The sequence below is a fragment of the Saimiri boliviensis genome, chromosome 15, assembly GCF_048565385.1.
Source record: "Saimiri boliviensis isolate mSaiBol1 chromosome 15, mSaiBol1.pri, whole genome shotgun sequence".
NCBI classification, from domain to species: Eukaryota; Metazoa; Chordata; class Mammalia; order Primates; family Cebidae; genus Saimiri; species Saimiri boliviensis.
In genome coordinates, this window is record NC_133463.1 from 59,089,371 (window position 1) to 59,107,660 (window position 18,290).

The 18,290-nt window shown below is 35.5% G+C and overlaps 1 protein-coding gene across 1 annotated transcript in view; it reads right to left on the reverse strand.

Moving 5' to 3' along the window:
- Window positions 1-18,290, reverse strand: part of NUDCD1 (NudC domain containing 1) — a 67,790-nt gene that overhangs the window by 21,120 nt on the left and 28,380 nt on the right. Inside the window, exons 6-8 of the mRNA XM_003938585.4 lie at window positions 14,626-14,830; window positions 9,482-9,626; window positions 6,753-6,878 (exon numbers count right to left, since the gene is read on the reverse strand). Of these exons, the coding sequence (XP_003938634.1) occupies window positions 6,753-6,878; window positions 9,482-9,626; window positions 14,626-14,830 (476 nt within the window). The remainder of the gene's footprint in view (window positions 1-6,752; window positions 6,879-9,481; window positions 9,627-14,625; window positions 14,831-18,290) is intronic.

Consider the following 18,290-nt stretch of genomic DNA (forward strand, 5'->3'; position numbering starts at 1 on the left):
AATTTCTAACACAACACATTTTAATAAATATAATCCAAATATAAATATTAAGAACACCAAAAAGCTTAAGGAGGCAAACTAAACCCATGGGGTGGTTAAAAGGCTTCCTAAGAATGCTAATTATTCCATCAAACATAATTGCAAGGACAATGTTTAACATAATTTTAAAAAATCGTAAATCTTCTAACATTAATTTTAATTACAAATGAATTGTTAGTAATTAAACAATTTTATTGCTTAAAAATGCCATTTACATGAAATTCCTTGATTATTCATTACTTTGAATGACATTTTTTGTAATGGATAATTCTATATTAAAATAATTTAAATTTTTCATTTCCAAATAGTTTAATAAAATATGGAGGCGGAAAAAAGAATGTAAATGTGTACTGAGACCAAAAACCACTGGTTTAGATCCTTCTAAAATGTTATTTAAACTATTATAACTATTTACACTATTATAAATGCTCTAATAACTTCTAATCCTATCCTTAATATCTTCTTGAAAGAAATATAGAGCACTTGTCTTTCCTACCTCCTTTCATAATGACATTAACCTAAAAGAGTTATTTTCTGTTTGTAACTCTTCTTCTTCCTGTCTTGATGAGTTTAATTAAAAGTTACAAATATTCTTTCAAGTGTTTCAATTTTATGTCTTAAGCCAGCGGTCCCCAACTTTTCGGCATGAGGGACTCATTTCACGAAGGACAATTTTTTCACAAACAGAGGCAGAGGTGCTTGGGGGTTCCAGGATGAAACCTTGATCATCAGCCTCTTAGAGTCTCATAAGGAGTGCATAACCTAGATCCCTTGCATGAGCAGTTCACAATAGGGTTTGCGCCACTATGTGAATCTAAGGCTGCTGTTGATCTGATAGGGTGAGGAGCTCACTCACTGCTCACCTCCTGCTAAGTGACCAGGTTTCCTACAGGTCTGCGGCCCAGGGGCTTAAGAACCTCTGTCTTAAGCAATAGATGAATACCATCTGATCTAAGAAATTCACCATAATCAAATACGTAAAAATATCCTATCATCTTTTGGTCATTCAAGTCTATATATAATTTGATTACTACAGATCAGTGTCGTCCAACAGAAATAAAATGGGAACCACATATGTAATTTTAATTTTTTTAGTAAAAGAAACTGGATAAATTAACTTTAATAATGTATTTTATTTAACCAAACATATCCAAATGATTATTTCAACATAAAAATTAATATAAAGGCCGGACGTGGTGGCTCAAGCCTGTAATCCCAGCACTTTGGGAGGCTGAGGCGGGTGGATCACGAGGTCAAGAGATCGAGACCATCCTGGTCAACATGGTGAAACCCCGTCTCTACTAAAAATACAAAAAAATTAGCTGGGCATGGTGGCACACGCCTGTAATCCCAGCTACCCAGGATGCTGAGGCAGGAAAACTGCCTGAACCCAGGAGGCGGAGGTTGCGGTGAGCCAGGATCGCGCCATTGCACTCCAGCCTGGGTAACAAGAGTGAAAGTCCGTCTCAAAAAAAAAAAAAAAAAAAAAAAAAAAAAATTAATATAAAAATTCATTAGTATATTATATGTTTTATATATTTCATATGTTTTCAAAGTCTGGTTGTGTATTTTATATTTATAGCACATTTTAATTCAGACTAGCCACATTTCAATTGCTCAGTAGTCACCATATGGCCACAGGCCAGTATTTTACACAGCATAGCTCTTAGAAGTAAAAATAATTCATCTTCAATTCTATCTGAATTCTGACTTGTGCTTTACACTTCAGTGACCAATTTAGTATTTCAGGGAAATATTAAATATTCAGTTCTTATATTTAATATTTCTCTTCTATTGTGTTGCTTCATTTATTTATTTAACATTTTATTTTCCAAATGGCAATTCTAACCCTAATGTCCATGTCTTTAAAAAATATATACTTCGGGATTTTTGTCATTTAAAATATAGAGTCTGACCTTTTTGTTACAGCATTATTTGCTAAAACTCTAAGGACATATACTAACCTTCCCATGTAAGGTAATTTCAAATTTCAAACATTGTAAGAGTATCCATTCTACATATACATTTACGCATTTTTACTTTACTGCATTTTTGTTTATATTTATTAAAATGACTAATAATAGAAAAACCAAAATGCTTATAATTTTTAACTTTTATGTTGGGAAAAGCAGCAAAGGAGAAAGGACTTACAGAGTGCCTACATAAATTGGTTATGAGTAACATATAAACAAGGAACAACAAACTGGGGAAGGTCTCAGGAGGCCTCTGAGGAGGGAGGCCTCTCAATGCCTCTTGTTCCAGTGCAGGGTGACCTAGGCTCTATTACCATAAATATTGTCCTCAAGGATGTAAAACCCCTTTGTAGCACTATGACATAGCCAGAGTTGCACGCTCCCTGGAAGGCCTGAGTTCCACCACATAGAAAATAACTTAAAGATAACCACATGTTCTTGTTTTGTGAAACTCCCAAACTGCCACTGTTATCTATCTTTAGAATGACACACCAGTTCCTACTCACTGATTCAGTTCCAGCTCACTGATTCACTCCACCATCACTCCATCCCTACCCTATTGATCAAAGTGATTGCAACCAATAAACAGAGTGTTTGATCAGAGCTGCGGGCCTTCACTGCCTCCTCCAAAGTAATAAGTGATGGCCCTCTGGTCCCACTATCTCTCTTAATCTTTTTCTCATTCCTTTGTTGCCACTGAACTCAGGGTACCCACAGGTGATGTAGGGCTGGCTCCCTACATTCTGGTGCTCAATGTGGGGCTCATGGATCCCTGCATTCTGGTACCCAATGTGTAGGGCTCATGGATTCCCTACAATTTTATGTTCAGGGTTACATGTATAAGTTTGCTACAAAGGCAAATTTCATGTTATGTGGGTTTGGTGTACAGATTATTTCACACTCAGGTAATAAGCATAGTTCCTGACAGGTAGTTTTTCAATCCTCACCCTTCTCCTTCCCTCCATCCTCAAGTAGGCCCTGGTCTCTGTTGTTTTATTTGCATGTCCGTATGTACTCAATGTTTAGGATCTCACACCAGTCAGAATGGCCTTGTTAAAAAGTCAAAACACAACAGATGCTGGTGACCCTTGGGGAGAAAAGAGAATGCGTATACATTGCCAATGGGAATGTAAATTAGTTTAGCCATTGGGGAAAGTAGTTTGGAAACTCCTCAAAGAACTCAAAGCAGAATTATCATTTTACCCAGCAATCCCATTACTGTGTATATGCCCAAAGAATACAAATTGTTCTACCGTAAAGGGCTTATAACTATAAAAAGAAAGTTTGGTTTCAAATCCAACTGAAACAAAAATAAGAATCTTTAGTTTTAACTATACACTAATTGAACTTAAACCAGCAATTAAACTCTAAACTGGCATTAATAGTTAAAAAGGTATGTACAAAATGCTGGAAATATCTCATTGAATATTGCCTATAAAAGCTATGGTAAAATGAAGGATTATTTGTATATTTCTGAGGATAGAACCTGCTTACCACAGAAATCTATCATTCTTATTCCTTAGACACACATTTTATTCAGAAGTAAGGACTAACTGTAGTGGCTTAAATCTCCAAATAGAAATTTATGATCCTGTTGAGGGAAAATTATGGAAAGCATATTGGAAGCCCAAAATATCTAGTTTCTATTACTGACTCTCTCTTTGATCCCATATAAACTTCATCCATTTCAGCTTGTCTTAGTAAATGCATAAAATGAAGATGAAATATAGGTAGTTGTCCACTGGAATTTCTTTGAAGTTGGAAAGACTGCCACTGTTTATTATATGTTACTCTTCTTCCCTAATCTTGATATTCCCATCTACAACACTGAGAAGATCCACTGCTAAAACAGTCTAGCTTTTATAAATTCTTCAGGAGTGAAGTGACATCTGATTGGTAAATGTAAGAAAAATCAGTATATTTTGCTTAGTTCTATTACTTTTTCCTATAAGGAGCTAGAGGCCTCAGGAAATAGGTTTCCACTGCCCCTCCAGGGGAAGCCAGAGCTGATTTAACATCACCTGTGACTACAGTTAAATCTGCTAAACTCCAGGACTTAGTGAGTAGATCCACTAAGCTTTTGTACTGTAATTTATCAGTAATAATGGTTTTATTTTGCCATTCCTTGGTTTTAATTAATATGTTCAAATACAGGAAATAAAAAACAGTATCATTAACTGCAGGTATCTCAGTGACCAACATTAAACTACCGATCAACACTACTTAGGAGTACTAAGATGAACTGACATTCTCAGGGAAGCTAAATTTAAACCATGGCATTTTATGACACCTAAGCTATAGCTGCCTTTCCTGTAAAAGTTAGGCAGAAAACAGTAGCTAAGAGTTACAGCACCTAAAACTATACCTTTAAGAACAATAACCAGATTCTTCATTATTAGAACAAATAATCCTCAGTCGGATTCAAGAGCCTTCTGTGAGTCACACTTGAAAGTGATTCTTTAAAATTTAACCCAAGATAATAAAGAGAGGAGTAGCTATGTGATGGCTCTTACTTATCAGAATTCAGGCAATCACCTATGGAATTATGTCAAAACTAAAGAACATCTAGAAGTAAAACTCCTAAAAAATTGAAACAGCTCCGATAATCCAGGCTTTTCACTGGTATCAAGACTGAATATGATAATCTGGGGAATCATTAACTGCAGGTATGTCAGTGACCAACATTAAACTACTTATCAGTGCTACTTAGGAGTAAGAATACTCTTCAATTAGAAGAATAATTGAGAAGCAAGGGGGAAAATAAAAGATATAGGCAAATTTCTTGACATCTAAGATGGACCTAAAACCATTTTTTTTTTTAAATTTAGTGACTGTCACTAGGAGATAAGTCAAAGAAATGTATTAAGCACCTATTGTGAATCAGAACCTTTGGCAGGTGTTGAGGACAGTGGTAAAATGTCATCCTTGTGCTTTTTAGAACTTACTGGTGTCAAAGGGTGGTGAAGAAGAGAGCAGTACAAAGACAGAAGTTAACTGTAAGAGCAAATACTTATTCGATATAGCTTCAAATGGTACTTCTGCCTAGCCATTGGTCCTATGCCATTCCGCCTCATTTATCTACATAGGCATAATCTGGAAATGATCATTTTACAACTTCTTTGGGCACTAACTAATGTTCAGCCATTAAAGAAAGCAGATGAGTATCCAAAAAGACTAGGAAGGGATAGTGAGTAAGAGGAGCAGTTAGTTCTATTTCCTTTTAATCAGTAAGATGTTGGGTCAGAATTTAGACCTGGTAAGCCAGCTTCCTATGATACTTTTAACTTCGGTTATATGAATTCTGCTAGAATACACTTTTCCCCAAACCTCTACATGACAAAGAAACAACAGGGCAAACTTGGCAGAAATTTTTCAGGTTTTTCTTGAAAACAGTGCCTTTGAAACCTACATCAAAGACTCACAGGTCTAAAAACAGAAACAAAAGACCAACTTGTTCTCAATCTCCTGTGTTGCTCTTGCTTGGAAAGAGTCTCCTAAATTTCCTTCTCGTTTCGGTAATAACACTAAATTAATTTCTATATGCACAGCTCTAAATTAGCCACTGATTTGTTGAGAAACCCTGCTCACATAAACAACTCTATGAAACACACACTTACTAGCATTAACTAATGGTTAAGGATTTCCCTAAGAAGGACTATCTAATCAGGTTCTAAATCAAAAAAAAAACAAAAAAAAAAAACAAAAAAAACAAAAACTACATTTATTGCACCAAGCCACTCCAGGCAGTCTTTTTAGTATCCTAATACACATCTGTCAAAGCTTGTAAACAGAGTGTAATTTTGAGGGAGGGAATATATATATGTCTCTCTCTCTCTTTCAATATGTATATATATATGGCAAACCAGAGAAAAGGTAAAACAAATCCCAGATGAATTAATGAGTTGAATAAAAATATTCCAAAATAGAAAAGGAAGAAAAATATTAAGTCAGTTGATACAGAAGCATTTTCCAAATTTAAAACTCATCATACAAATTGGTAAGAAACACTAAGACAAATAAATGAAAAAATTATTCACAAAAGAAGAAATAGTTACTACATGAAATAGTGTACAGTAAAAAAAAAAAAAAAGATTGGCACAAGTTTATTCTGCACACCAATTAGTAAAGATCAAACAAAAAAACTGAATCAGGCAATAACTGCAAACATTACTAATAAAAATATAAGTGGTGATCAATTTGTCAGAGGCTTATGATTCATTAGTTTCAATTCCGTAACTTTTAATAGAGAAATATCTCTGGAAATAAAAAAGGCTACATATAACAGATTTTTTTAAATAGCATTACAAATAATGCAGTTTTAAAAAGTTATTAGTTATTGTAATGTTTAGAACCACTACATGCAGACATGACCAACATCACAGTACAGTCCAACCATTAAACCAGAGATTTAAATAATATGAGGAAACGCTTCAGTCCATGATGTTGAATGAAAAAAAAAAAAAAAAGTGAAGTTATTATACATTACCAGGTCACAAATGTATATTAAAAACCAGTACAGAAAAGTGTCAATTGAAAGACATCAACACACAGTGGTACCAAAACTATATAGCACTGTTTTGCTGAATGTGGTAGTATGAAAACACGCTACTTCAGGGAGTGATGAGACCTATCAAAGCCAATAACTGCTAATCAAGTATCTTTGAAAAACATATATTGACCAATCACTATCTGAGTAACTCTATTAACAAAATTTTAGAAATATTAACATCAATAACTTACCACATGAGTAGTTTTTAATGTACTGCCATCAAATCTGCATAAACTGGAGCTCTCCTCAAAGAAAATATCACATTCTTCTAACTCTTGTGCATTACAAGGTGGTTTTTCTTTATCTGGATTTGGATTCTTAGTCCAGAAAATAAAATAAGTAAATAAGTAAAACAAACAACAAGGGAATGGATTTCTTCATCTTTAAAAATGTTAAGGTTATAGCAGTAATTAAAAATAAATTGCAAACCCATGACCAATAAAATTATACTCACACAAACAAATAACAGAATGATGGAATCAGGAGAAAAGGATATAAAAATAGATGTTCTAAACATGCTCCATATATTCAAAGACATAAAGGAAAACATGAACATGTGTTGAGAAAGAAAAAGAGGAAAGATTTTCAAAAGAACTATACTGAACTTCTAGATATAAAAACACAAATCTGAAATGAAAAACAAAACAGATGTGACAGACAGCTGATTAGACACTGCAAGAGAAAAGACCAGTAAGCCTGAAAAATAGCAATAGTGACTACAAAATGAAGCGCAAAGACAAAAAATAAAAACAGAGAAACTCATTCACCCAAGGAACAATATCAAATGGTCTAGCATATGGGTCACTGGAGAAGGGCAGGAAGAATGGGGAAAAAAAATTGAATAAATAATGGACAATACGTTAAAAAATATGAAAATATAATCATACAGATTCAAGAATGTCAAAGAACCCCAAGTTCAACAAACATTTAAAAAAAAAAATCAAAAACCACAGTAAGTCACATTATAATTACATTTCTGAAAAGCAGTAATAAAGAAATTCCTAAAAGTACACAGAGGAGGAAAAACTACATTATTTATTTACAGAGGAACAAAGCTATAAAGGACAGCTGATTTCTCATCAGAAACTGTAGGCCAGAATACAACGGTGTATATTTAAAGGTGTAAGAGGAAAAAATAATCTGTCAACATTCAATTATATACATAACAAAAAAAAACTTTGGAAAAGAGAAGAAAAAAGAAATATTTTTGCAGGAAAAAGCTGCGAGAATTTATCACCAGCAAATCTATACTAGAAAAAATGCTAAAAGAAGCTCTTCAGCCAGAAAAAAATTCTATCAGATGAAAATGTCAATCAACACAAAGGAATGTAGAATACAGGAAATGGCAAATATAAGATTAAATGAAAGACCTTTTTTCACATTCTTAATCTCTTTTAAAAGAGAATTACTGACTATAGCTAAAATAATAGTGTATTATTAATTTTAATAGAATATAAAGTATAAAATAACAGTAATACAAAGAATAGAAGAATGGAAAATATAAATTTCTTCAAATATAATGGAGTGATACAGTTTTTAAAGATAGTCGGTGATAAGTCAAAGATGTAACCCCTAAAACCACTAGAACACACACACACACACACACACACACACACACTCACTCTCACTCTCTCCCCTCCCCCGCAATCCCCCTAACCAAGCAGAAACATGGAAATACAATTAACAATAAGCCTAAAGTAGACATAAATAAATTCATAAAAGCAATTTTTAAATGTTCCCTTGCTTCAATGGAAGGGCCACTGTCTGATCTTACATCACAGAGTTACAGGATTACAATAGTTAAGCAATAAATTATACCATTTTTGAATGTAACAGAAATACAATTCTACAACTGACCAAATGTGTAAACATCTAGTTTGCTAAAATACAGAGTTATGTTAATTCTCATGTTATTAAGAATTTAATGAAATGGTCTGAGAGAATCTGAAACTAAATGGATGGGAGTTCTAGAAGATGAAAATACTCAACATGTGCCCATTCCCCAGCTGGGATATGGAGCCCCCTAGTTGTGGCTGTTGCCTCTAGTCTAAATATCAACGGGAACAATTATGGCTGCTGTGGCTGGCTGTAAAGGCATTGCCAGCAATCTCCCAGTTAGTTGATGCCATTCTGTGCAGTGACTCAAGGAGATATCTATGTCCAGCAGAATAAAGAAAGTGCCCTATAGATTTCTCCCTCCCTTTCCCTTCCAATTATCCCTACTTTAGAAGCAGAAAAAATTAAAAGTTCAGGACTATCAAAGCCACCAGTGCCTCACAGGACAAGATTAGAAAGAAAAGGAAATTGCAGAGAAAAGGGTCAAACATGCTATGTGACTTTCCATGGGCCATTTACTGATTTCTAAACTGAGTTGAAAAAGACAGGTGAAAAGCAGCAAATAACGAGCTAAGAAGCTGAGTTTGGGGTATTAAAGTGCTTGGGAGTCAAAAATTAGACTTCAGGGTCCACATAGTAGGAGAAGCCCTGGTAAATACCTAGGCTTTCAGTTGAGATAAATGAAAAGTTTTGCCTTAGGTGTAAGAACAAACATGGAATAAAGCAGTCATGTAAAAGACTAAAACCCAGCATCAAATCAAATCAATCCCTTGTGGAATTAAGAAGACAGGCTAAAAATTTAGAGAATGCAGCTACAATAGTGTTTAGAAGGAAGTGTATAACATTAGTGCTTTTACTGGAAAAGAAAGGTCAAAAATCAACTATCTAAGCTACCACATTCAAAAACAGAAAAAAAAAAAAAAAGAGCAAAATAAATCCCCGTAAACAAAACGAAGAACAGTAGTATCTAATCTGTATCTTTAATATTATGAAAAGCAAAATAATGTTTGAAAAGCATGGCATAATCTTCATAACACATATATTTGGACCCTTGGAAAGTTACACTACCATTCCAACTACTTACCAGTTCTTCCGAAGTCAAATGCATCAAACGTTCAGCTATTGCAGCACACTGGGTTGAATCTCTTATAAGTTCCCCTTGTTTATCTCCAACTACTATCTCTGGCCAGGTCAGTCCTTCATTCTTCTTAATCAAGGAAATCTCCAAGCTATAAGTTCAAATGAGAAAAGTGATGTTACATTAAGCAATTATACAAATTATACAATCAATAATAACCACTGTTTCTCTCTTCTATAGAAAGTATCCTCCAGTGTCCAGAGGACGGTTTACCAAAAATCTTGTTAAGTTTTGCATGTGATGGAAAACCTATAATCCAACAGCAAATCGTCCAGATTTAATAAGCAAAGAAAGTACCACTGGAAATGGTAAATCAAATGGCTTGAAGAGAGGATTGGCTGGAAAGAGTGAGGCCATCCAGAAAGCACTGGTATGCACTATGCTCCTGAACTTAATAGAAATGCAAGAAGCATGGATCTATAAGACATCTGGGGAATGGTGGTGGGTGTGGGCATGTAAGCAAAGAAGAAAAGGCCTGTAACTAAAGGATAATTCTTTGGGTCTGGAACCAACAATTAACTTTATTTTCACAAACTAAGAGCCATAATACACGATTATTAACCTAAAGACCAAGCAGGTTAAATCAATGCAAATCTTACTTTTATAATACAGATTTTAAAGACTTGAAAAGTATAAATAAGGAAAAAAAATTAACTTCGGTAATATAGAGAAAAAAGAAGTTAATGTGTTCTCTATTAACTTACTTAAAATCTAATTCTGAACATTTAAGCCATTAAACGATTCCAAATGCACTAGGAACTCTGAGATCAAGGACTGATGCAGCAGGAAAGGGAAAGAGAGCAGAGTTGAGGCAGACTATAGACACAGGAGAAGTAATAAGCTGGTTTCTCTATTTAGCCATGTTTCCTTTTGACAGAGACAGTTACTTTTAATATTCTAATCTTTCTATCTTAGCATACAATTAATATGACAGTATAAATAATTCTTTATCAGTCTTCCTCATCTCTATAATTTAAGATGGCAAAAAAATCAGACATCTTCTATATGCCGATATCATTGTTAGAAAATGAACATATAATTTAAAATTCTGATGTACTGCTTGCTGTACTCGTTCACATTCTTTTTTTTTTTTTTTTTGCGACGGAGTTTCGCTCTTGTTACCCAGGCTGGAGTGCAATGGTGCGATCTCGGCTCACCGCAACCTCCGCCTCCTGGGTTCAGGCAATTCTCCTGCCTCAGCCTCCTGAGTAGCTGGGATTACAGGCACGTTCCACCATGCCCAGCTAATTTTTTGTATTTTTAGTAGAGACGGGGTTTCACCATGTTGACCAGGATGGTCTCGATCTCTTGACCTCGTGATCCACCCGCCTCGGCCTCCCAAAGTGCTGGGATTACAGGCTTGAGCCACCGTGCCCGGCCTTCGTTCACATTCTTAACATGATCTTACAAGTCATTAGAGTGGGAATGTATTCAACCTCAGGATTAAGTATTGTGTTGTCACTGTAATCATCACAATGAATTACACTATCAATAAAAAATAACTATACTATATATGAAACATATATCCTTGCAATATTCTAGGATCACCTCAACAATTTCAGTGGTAAGTAGATTCTTAGCAAATAAATTACAGTATAACATAATTTTTATCCTACCAGCACTGGTCAGTTGATTCTTCTAAATACACGGAGGGGGAGAGAAAGAGAAACAGAGAAAGGGAGAAAGAGAGAGAGAGAGAGAGAGACAGAGCGCGCGCGAGCACTCACAATATATACACATACATTCAGGTGCACACAAACCCTCTATATAGTACAACCACACATGTATGTATGAATTTACAGAGTATAAGAAATAAATATTAGAACTTAGGCCATATTCAAACATCTATGTTCACACATTGAATGCTGAAATTACTTACATGAAGTCAAGCTATTCCCCTGGACCTTTGCTGGGTTACTTTTTAATGACTTACATTTAACAATATGTTGTAGTTGGTTTGCCAATTTGTAAATGTGACTCACATACATAAATATAATTAAACAGAGTATGTGGAGATACAAAATGCTTTTAAAAGAATCTTTCAAGCAATTTTTTATATATTAAAAAGTATAATGAAATCACCAAATGTCTTCATTATTGAAATATAAGCTACCTGTTTTTACAACTTCAAACTTTCTATGAGCTAGATACATTTTTCTTAGATGCTCATGATTTAGACTCATATCACACTCACACAGATCATATACTACTAATAATAACTATGCTTTGTGTAAAAACACATAAGTTATCCTTTATGCAACATCAACTTAAATCAGACGATTTAGGTCGTATTCTAAATCAACCATTTCTCATTTCTGACCAAATTTGACCATTTAAAAAATTGACTGCCTAACTCTATTCATCAATCCATCACTGAATTCAATAATTACTAAGACCTGATTTAAAACAATTTTATTAATCCAAATAATTGGGGAGTAAACGGTCTGGAATAATAGATTTGCAAAACGGCAAGGTAGTGAGGGCATAAGATTAGTTTTATGAGACATTTGGCTTTATTTTTTTTTTAAATACAATTTTGCTCCTTTAATTGAGGTATAATTCATAAATAAAATTCACAGATTTTAAGTGTAGAATTTACTGAGTGCATATCTCTTTGTAACCCAGTGAAGACTGAATTATTTCCACCATACAGGAATTTCTCTTGACTTTTTTCCAGTTGATCTCCCTACACCCTTGAGGTAACAAGTGATCTCATCTGTATCACCCAGTTCTAGAACTCCATATGTAGAATCATACAGTAAGCTTTTTTATCTTTGGCTTCTTTCACTCCACGTTTTTAATCCATTCATATATATATATTTTTTTAATTGCTAGCACTTTATTACAGAGTAGCTTCCATTATATGAATATATCACACGTACTTATCCATTCACCTTTTCAGTAACACTAGGGGTGTTTCTTGTTTCTGGCTTTTATAAGTATATCCGCTATAGATATATATTTGCAAATTTGTTTTGGGTTTGTTTTTTAATGCAAATTTTCACCTGGGCATGGTGGCTTACACCTATAATCCTAGCACCTTGGAAGACTGAGGCAGGCTGATCACTTGAGGTCAGAAGTTTGAGAACAGTCTGAGCAACATGGCAAAACCCCATCTCTGCAAAAAATACAAAAATTAACACTGCACCACTGCACTTCAATATGTGAGATGGAGAGAGACCCTGTCTCAGAAAAAAAAAAAAATATTTATATTCATTTCTTTTGGTTAAACATCAAGGAATAGAATTGTTGGATTAAAAATAGGCATATGTTTAACTTGATAAGAAACTGCTCAACAGTCTTCCAAAGTGACTGTATTATTTATTACTCTCATACCAGATATGAATGAATTGCTGGTGCCCGACATCCTTGCCAACCTTTGATACTGTCAGTCTTCAAAGTTTTAGTCATGTATCGGTGTCTCACGCTAGTTTTAATTTCCCCAATGTCTAATGATAATTACCTTTTGATGTATTCACTAGCCATTCATATATCTTCTATTGAGACACGTCTATTCAAATCATTTCACCATTTAAAAAAATTGTGTTCTTTTTGTTATAAATTTGTAAGGCTTCCTTATATACTAATGCAAATCTTTGTTTAAGATGAGTACTGTGAATATTTTTTTCCCAGCCCATGGCTTACCTTTTTGTTTTCCTAATCGTATCTTTGGAAGAACAAAAATTTTTAATTTTGATATGGAGAAAATGTGTGTTTTGATGAAATCTAATTTATGTATTTCTTTTTTCTTTTTTTTTTTGAGATGAAGTTTGGCTCCTGTTGCCCAGGCTGGAGTGCAATGGCCTGGTCTCCACTCACTGCAACCTCTGCCTCTTGGGTTCAAGTGATTCGCCTCTCAGCCTCCCAAGTAGCTGAGATTACAGGCACTGTCACCACATCTGGCTAATTTTTGTATTTTTAGTACAGACGGGGTTTTACCATGTTGGTCAGGCTGGTCTCGACATCCTGACCTCAGGCAATCTGCCCGCCTCGGCCTCCCAAAGCGCTGGGATTACAGGCATGAGCCTGTGCAATTGGCCACTTATGTATTTTTTTTATGGCTTCGTGTCCTGAACACACAATTCACAAAAGAAATGTAAATAAAGAATTTACATAAAAAAGATTACCACAATTCACAAAGAAATATTAATTATTCCACTTGTAGAAATTTATCCTTCATATATATTTCTACACATATAAAATAATATGTATATACAAATAAGTTACTGAAAATAACCTAAATGTAACAAAATAGAGGAGTAATTGTCTAAAATAATGGTGCAGTTGATAAAGTAAAATACTAAGATGTCATAAAAGAAGAATTTAACAATTTTTATATATTCATTATGTAAAGATCCCTAAGATTTATCATTGCAAGTGAATAAAAGCAAGCTGTATAACTGTGAAAGTATGTGTTAAAAACATTTTTGTTGTTGTTAGAGACAGGGTTTTCTCTTTTTGCCTAGGCTGGTCACAAACTTCTGGTCTCAAGTAATCCTCCAACCTCAGCATCCCAAAGTGTTGGGATTACAGGCATGAGCCACTGCAGCTAGCCACCAAAGGTAGCTTGTTTTCCTTAAAGAAAAGGAAAAAGTATGTGCAATGCTTGAATATATATGAAGTATTTCTGAAAGCATACTGAACACCGATTGCGAGGAGTGGGAGGATGAGTGACACAGAGGTTTGTGTTGGTAGCAGACTTCTCACTCTATATCATTTGGTATATTTTAAATTTTAAAGAATGGAAATATGTTATCAAGCCAGAAAATTAAAGAATAAAAAATTATTTCTATTAAAGCGTTTGAAAAAGTTCAATTTAACATAGCCATTTTCACCTATTATTATTATTGTATCCAGAGCTGGTAACAAAAAGTCCTACCGTATTCTGCAAGTAATAACTGAGCTATTATCTTTAATTTCAACTAGAAATATGTTTTTTGACACAATAATTCTATTTTTAATATATCTTAAGAAAAGTAACCAGCAATACAGACAGAACTACTGCATTAATCTCTGATGTAACAACTGTGGAAAGAGTAAAAAGAAAAAGAAAACACATAAAGAACATTAAAATAAAACTCTAATAATACCTATTATTCTCTTTAATTATCCATGTACTACTTTCATGATCAATAGATGAATAGAGTTTTCCTTCTAAAAACTGGTGATCCTTCAGTACAATGTTGATGTGATCAGGCAAAAACTGTACTCGAATGTCTTCCTTAGTACTGTCTTCTGGAAGCCGTATCATTACTGTCAAATCATCTTCAGTTTGTTGCCAGTAATACAGAGGTTCTATTGAGAAAAGAAAAATTCATCACGTAATAAAAAATTAGAACATACAGATAAAAAAAAACTAAAAAACTTTTAGCATATTTACTAGTTATCATCTCACAAAACGTAATTATAAACAAATATGCACAGATCTCTTTGAGGAATTTTCACTCAAAGATTTGTGGCAATTAACATGATATTTTCTCCTTCCAGATGTACCTAATGCTTGAGGAGATAAAGCACTCACAAAATACTAATGATAGCAATCCTTTATCCTCATTTCTTCCCTCTCTCCCTCCCTTAATCCCTCTTCCACTCCTTTCCCTTAAACACACGCACACACACACACACACACACACACACACACACAGAGTGAATCCCTACCTCAAAAGAACATAAAGTATGTTACCCAGAAGAGTTAGCAAAGTTGTTATATAATAATATCTCAGTGGATATCTTCTGCCAGATAAGGGAATGGGAAGATGTGCAAAACCACATGTACTTTTGGTATAAAGGCCATACTAGTCTAACCCTTCCTGTGCATATATCACAGTGTAACAGGGTCCTCTCCACTCCACACCTAAGCAGACCTCCAGACATTCAATACACCTCTTTGCCCAGATTGGCAGCCTTAACTGCCCCACCTTTCCTATGCATAGATCTGGTGTTGGGGGGCCCTCTCTGCTTCACACCCAGGCAGACTTTCAGGCATTCAAAGCACCTGTTTGCCTGGTTCAACAGCCTAAGTTAACCTACATCTCCTATGAAGAGATTTTCATACAGAGGGCCCTCTCTGCTCCATGCCCAGGCAGAGCTCCAGGCACTTGGGGTACCCACTCTCCTAGATTAGGAGTTCATGCCATCCCCTAAACCCTGTCCAGAGAACTTGGGACTGGGGGGGGGGCTTCCCAGCTCCACACCTAGGCATACCTGTGGGCATTCAGTGGCTGCCAAGTGGATTCTCCCTCGGTGCTGGTGCTTGCACCTGCCCTTGGGGAATATGTAGGCCGATCTGACCAGTATGGTCCTGCCCATCCTGGTCCATGCTCCCCAGAACTGAGCAAAGAACTCAGACAACTGTGCACTCCAATAATCAGCCCATTCCTAAAGCACAAAGAGCTTCTCCCAGGAAACAAGGATTAAATATATACCCAGCTGCACTGGCTGCAATTGGCTCTTAATAATAAGTACCATCTACTGGCTTGTAGGTTAAACTACACAGCCAATATATAACCTGCCAATAGAATTGCATAGGATTATGAAAAGCAAAGCCCAAAGACCCTACTCAGCAGTCACACTCTCTAGAGAGGGAAAGGGAAAGAAATAAAAACAACAATATTATAAGGAAAGAAAGAAAAAGAAAAAAATCCTACCTGCAGAAAAATATTACAAAAATTAGAAGTGGCAGCATCTCTGGGTAAGAAACCAGTGAAAGAATTCCGGCACCACAAAAAAATCTGAATGTTGTGACACAACGAAAAATATCACTAGCTCTCTAGAAATGCTCCTTAACCAAAATGGAAACCTAGAAATAGGAAATAAAGAATTCAAGGCATGGATTGCAAGGAAGCTCAACAAGATCTGAGACAAGATTGAAAATCAACACAAAGAAACTTCTAAAGCAATCTAAGAAATGGAAGAAGAGATAAACATCTTTAAAAGAGATCAATAAGAACTTCCAGAGCTAAAAAAAACTCACTTATGGAATTTCAAAATACAATTGAAAGTTTGATCAACAGACTGGACCAAGCAGAAGAAAGAATTTCAGAAGTTGAAGACCAGTCTATCAAATTAGCCCAGCTAGACAAAAAATAAAGAACAAATTTTTTTTTTAATGAACAAGGCCTTTGAGAAATATGAGCTTATGTAAAGCAGGCGTCCCAAAACTACGGCCCATGGGTCGCATGAGCCCCCCGAGGCCATTTATCCGGCCCCCCACCGCACTTCAGGAAGGGGCACCTCTTTCATTGGTGGTCAGTGAGAGGAGCACAGTATGTGGCGGCCCTCCAACGGTCTGAGGGACAGTGAACTGGCCCCCTGTGTAAAAAGTTTGGGGACGCCTGATGTAAAGTAACCAAACCTATGAACCACTGATGTTCCTGAGAAGAAACACTAAACAAATAGAAAAATATATTTGAGGGAATAATTCAGAAAATTTCCCTAATTCTGCTAGAGAGGTACACATCCAGGTACAAGAAATCCAGAGAACACCTGAGAAATACTATACAAAATGAAGATCACCCAGGCATACAGCACTAGACTGTCCAAGGTCAACACTGAAAGTAAAAACCTGGCCAGGTGCAGTGGCTCACACCTGTAATCCCTGCACTTTGAGAGGCCAAGGTGGGCAGATTATGAGGTCAGGAGATTAAGACCATCCTGGCCAACATGGTGAAACCCCGTTTCTACTAAAAACAGAAAAATTAGCTGTGTGTGGTAGCATGTGCCTGTAGTCCCAGCTACTTGGGAGGCTAAGGCACGAGAATCACTTGAACCTGGAAGGCAAAGGTTGAAGTGAGCCGAGATTGCACCATTGTACTCCAGCCTGGCGATAGAGCAAGACTAGTCTCAAACAAACAAACGAACAAAAAGCAACCCTTAAAGGCACCTAGAGAAAAGATATTACATACAAAGGGGACTCCAATAGGCTAACAGAAGACTTCTCAGCAGAAACCTCACAAGCCAGGAGAGACTGAGGGCCTATCTGCAGAATTTTTAAAGAAATTCCAACGAAGAATTTCATATCCTACCAAACCAAGCTTTGTAAGTGAAAGAGAAACAAAATCTTTTCCAGGCAAGCAAGCACTAAGATAATTAGTTACCACTACACTAGCCTTAACAAGAGATTGTTAAGGAAGTTCTAAACAGGGAAACAGAAGAACAATATCTGCTACCACAATAACCCAAGTACAGAGCCTACAGTCCCTGTAAAGCAACTACACAAGAGAAACTATAAAGCAACCAGTAACAACTTCATGATAGAATCAAAACTTCACATAACAATATTAACCTTAAATGTAAATCATTAAAATATCCCACTTAAAAGGCACAGAGTGGCAAGTTGGATTAAAAACAAACACCCAACTGCATTCTTCAAGAGACCCATCTCACACATAACAACACCCACAGGCTCCAAAAGTAAAGGGCTGGAGAAAAATCGACCACGCAAATGGAATACACAAAAAGGCAGGGGTCGCAATTCTTACATCAGATAAAACAGACTTTAAACCAAAAACAGTAAAAAAAGGCAAAAGGCATTACATAATAATAAAGGGTTCAATTCAATGAGAAGACTGAAGTATCCCAAATATATATGTGCTCAACAGTGGAACACCCAGATTCATAAAATAAATACTTCTAGACCTATGAAAAGACTTAGCCACAAGACAATAGTGAGAAATTTCAACATACCATTCACAGCATCACACAAATCATCAAGACAGAAAACTAAAGAAAAAATTCTGGACTTAAATTTGACACT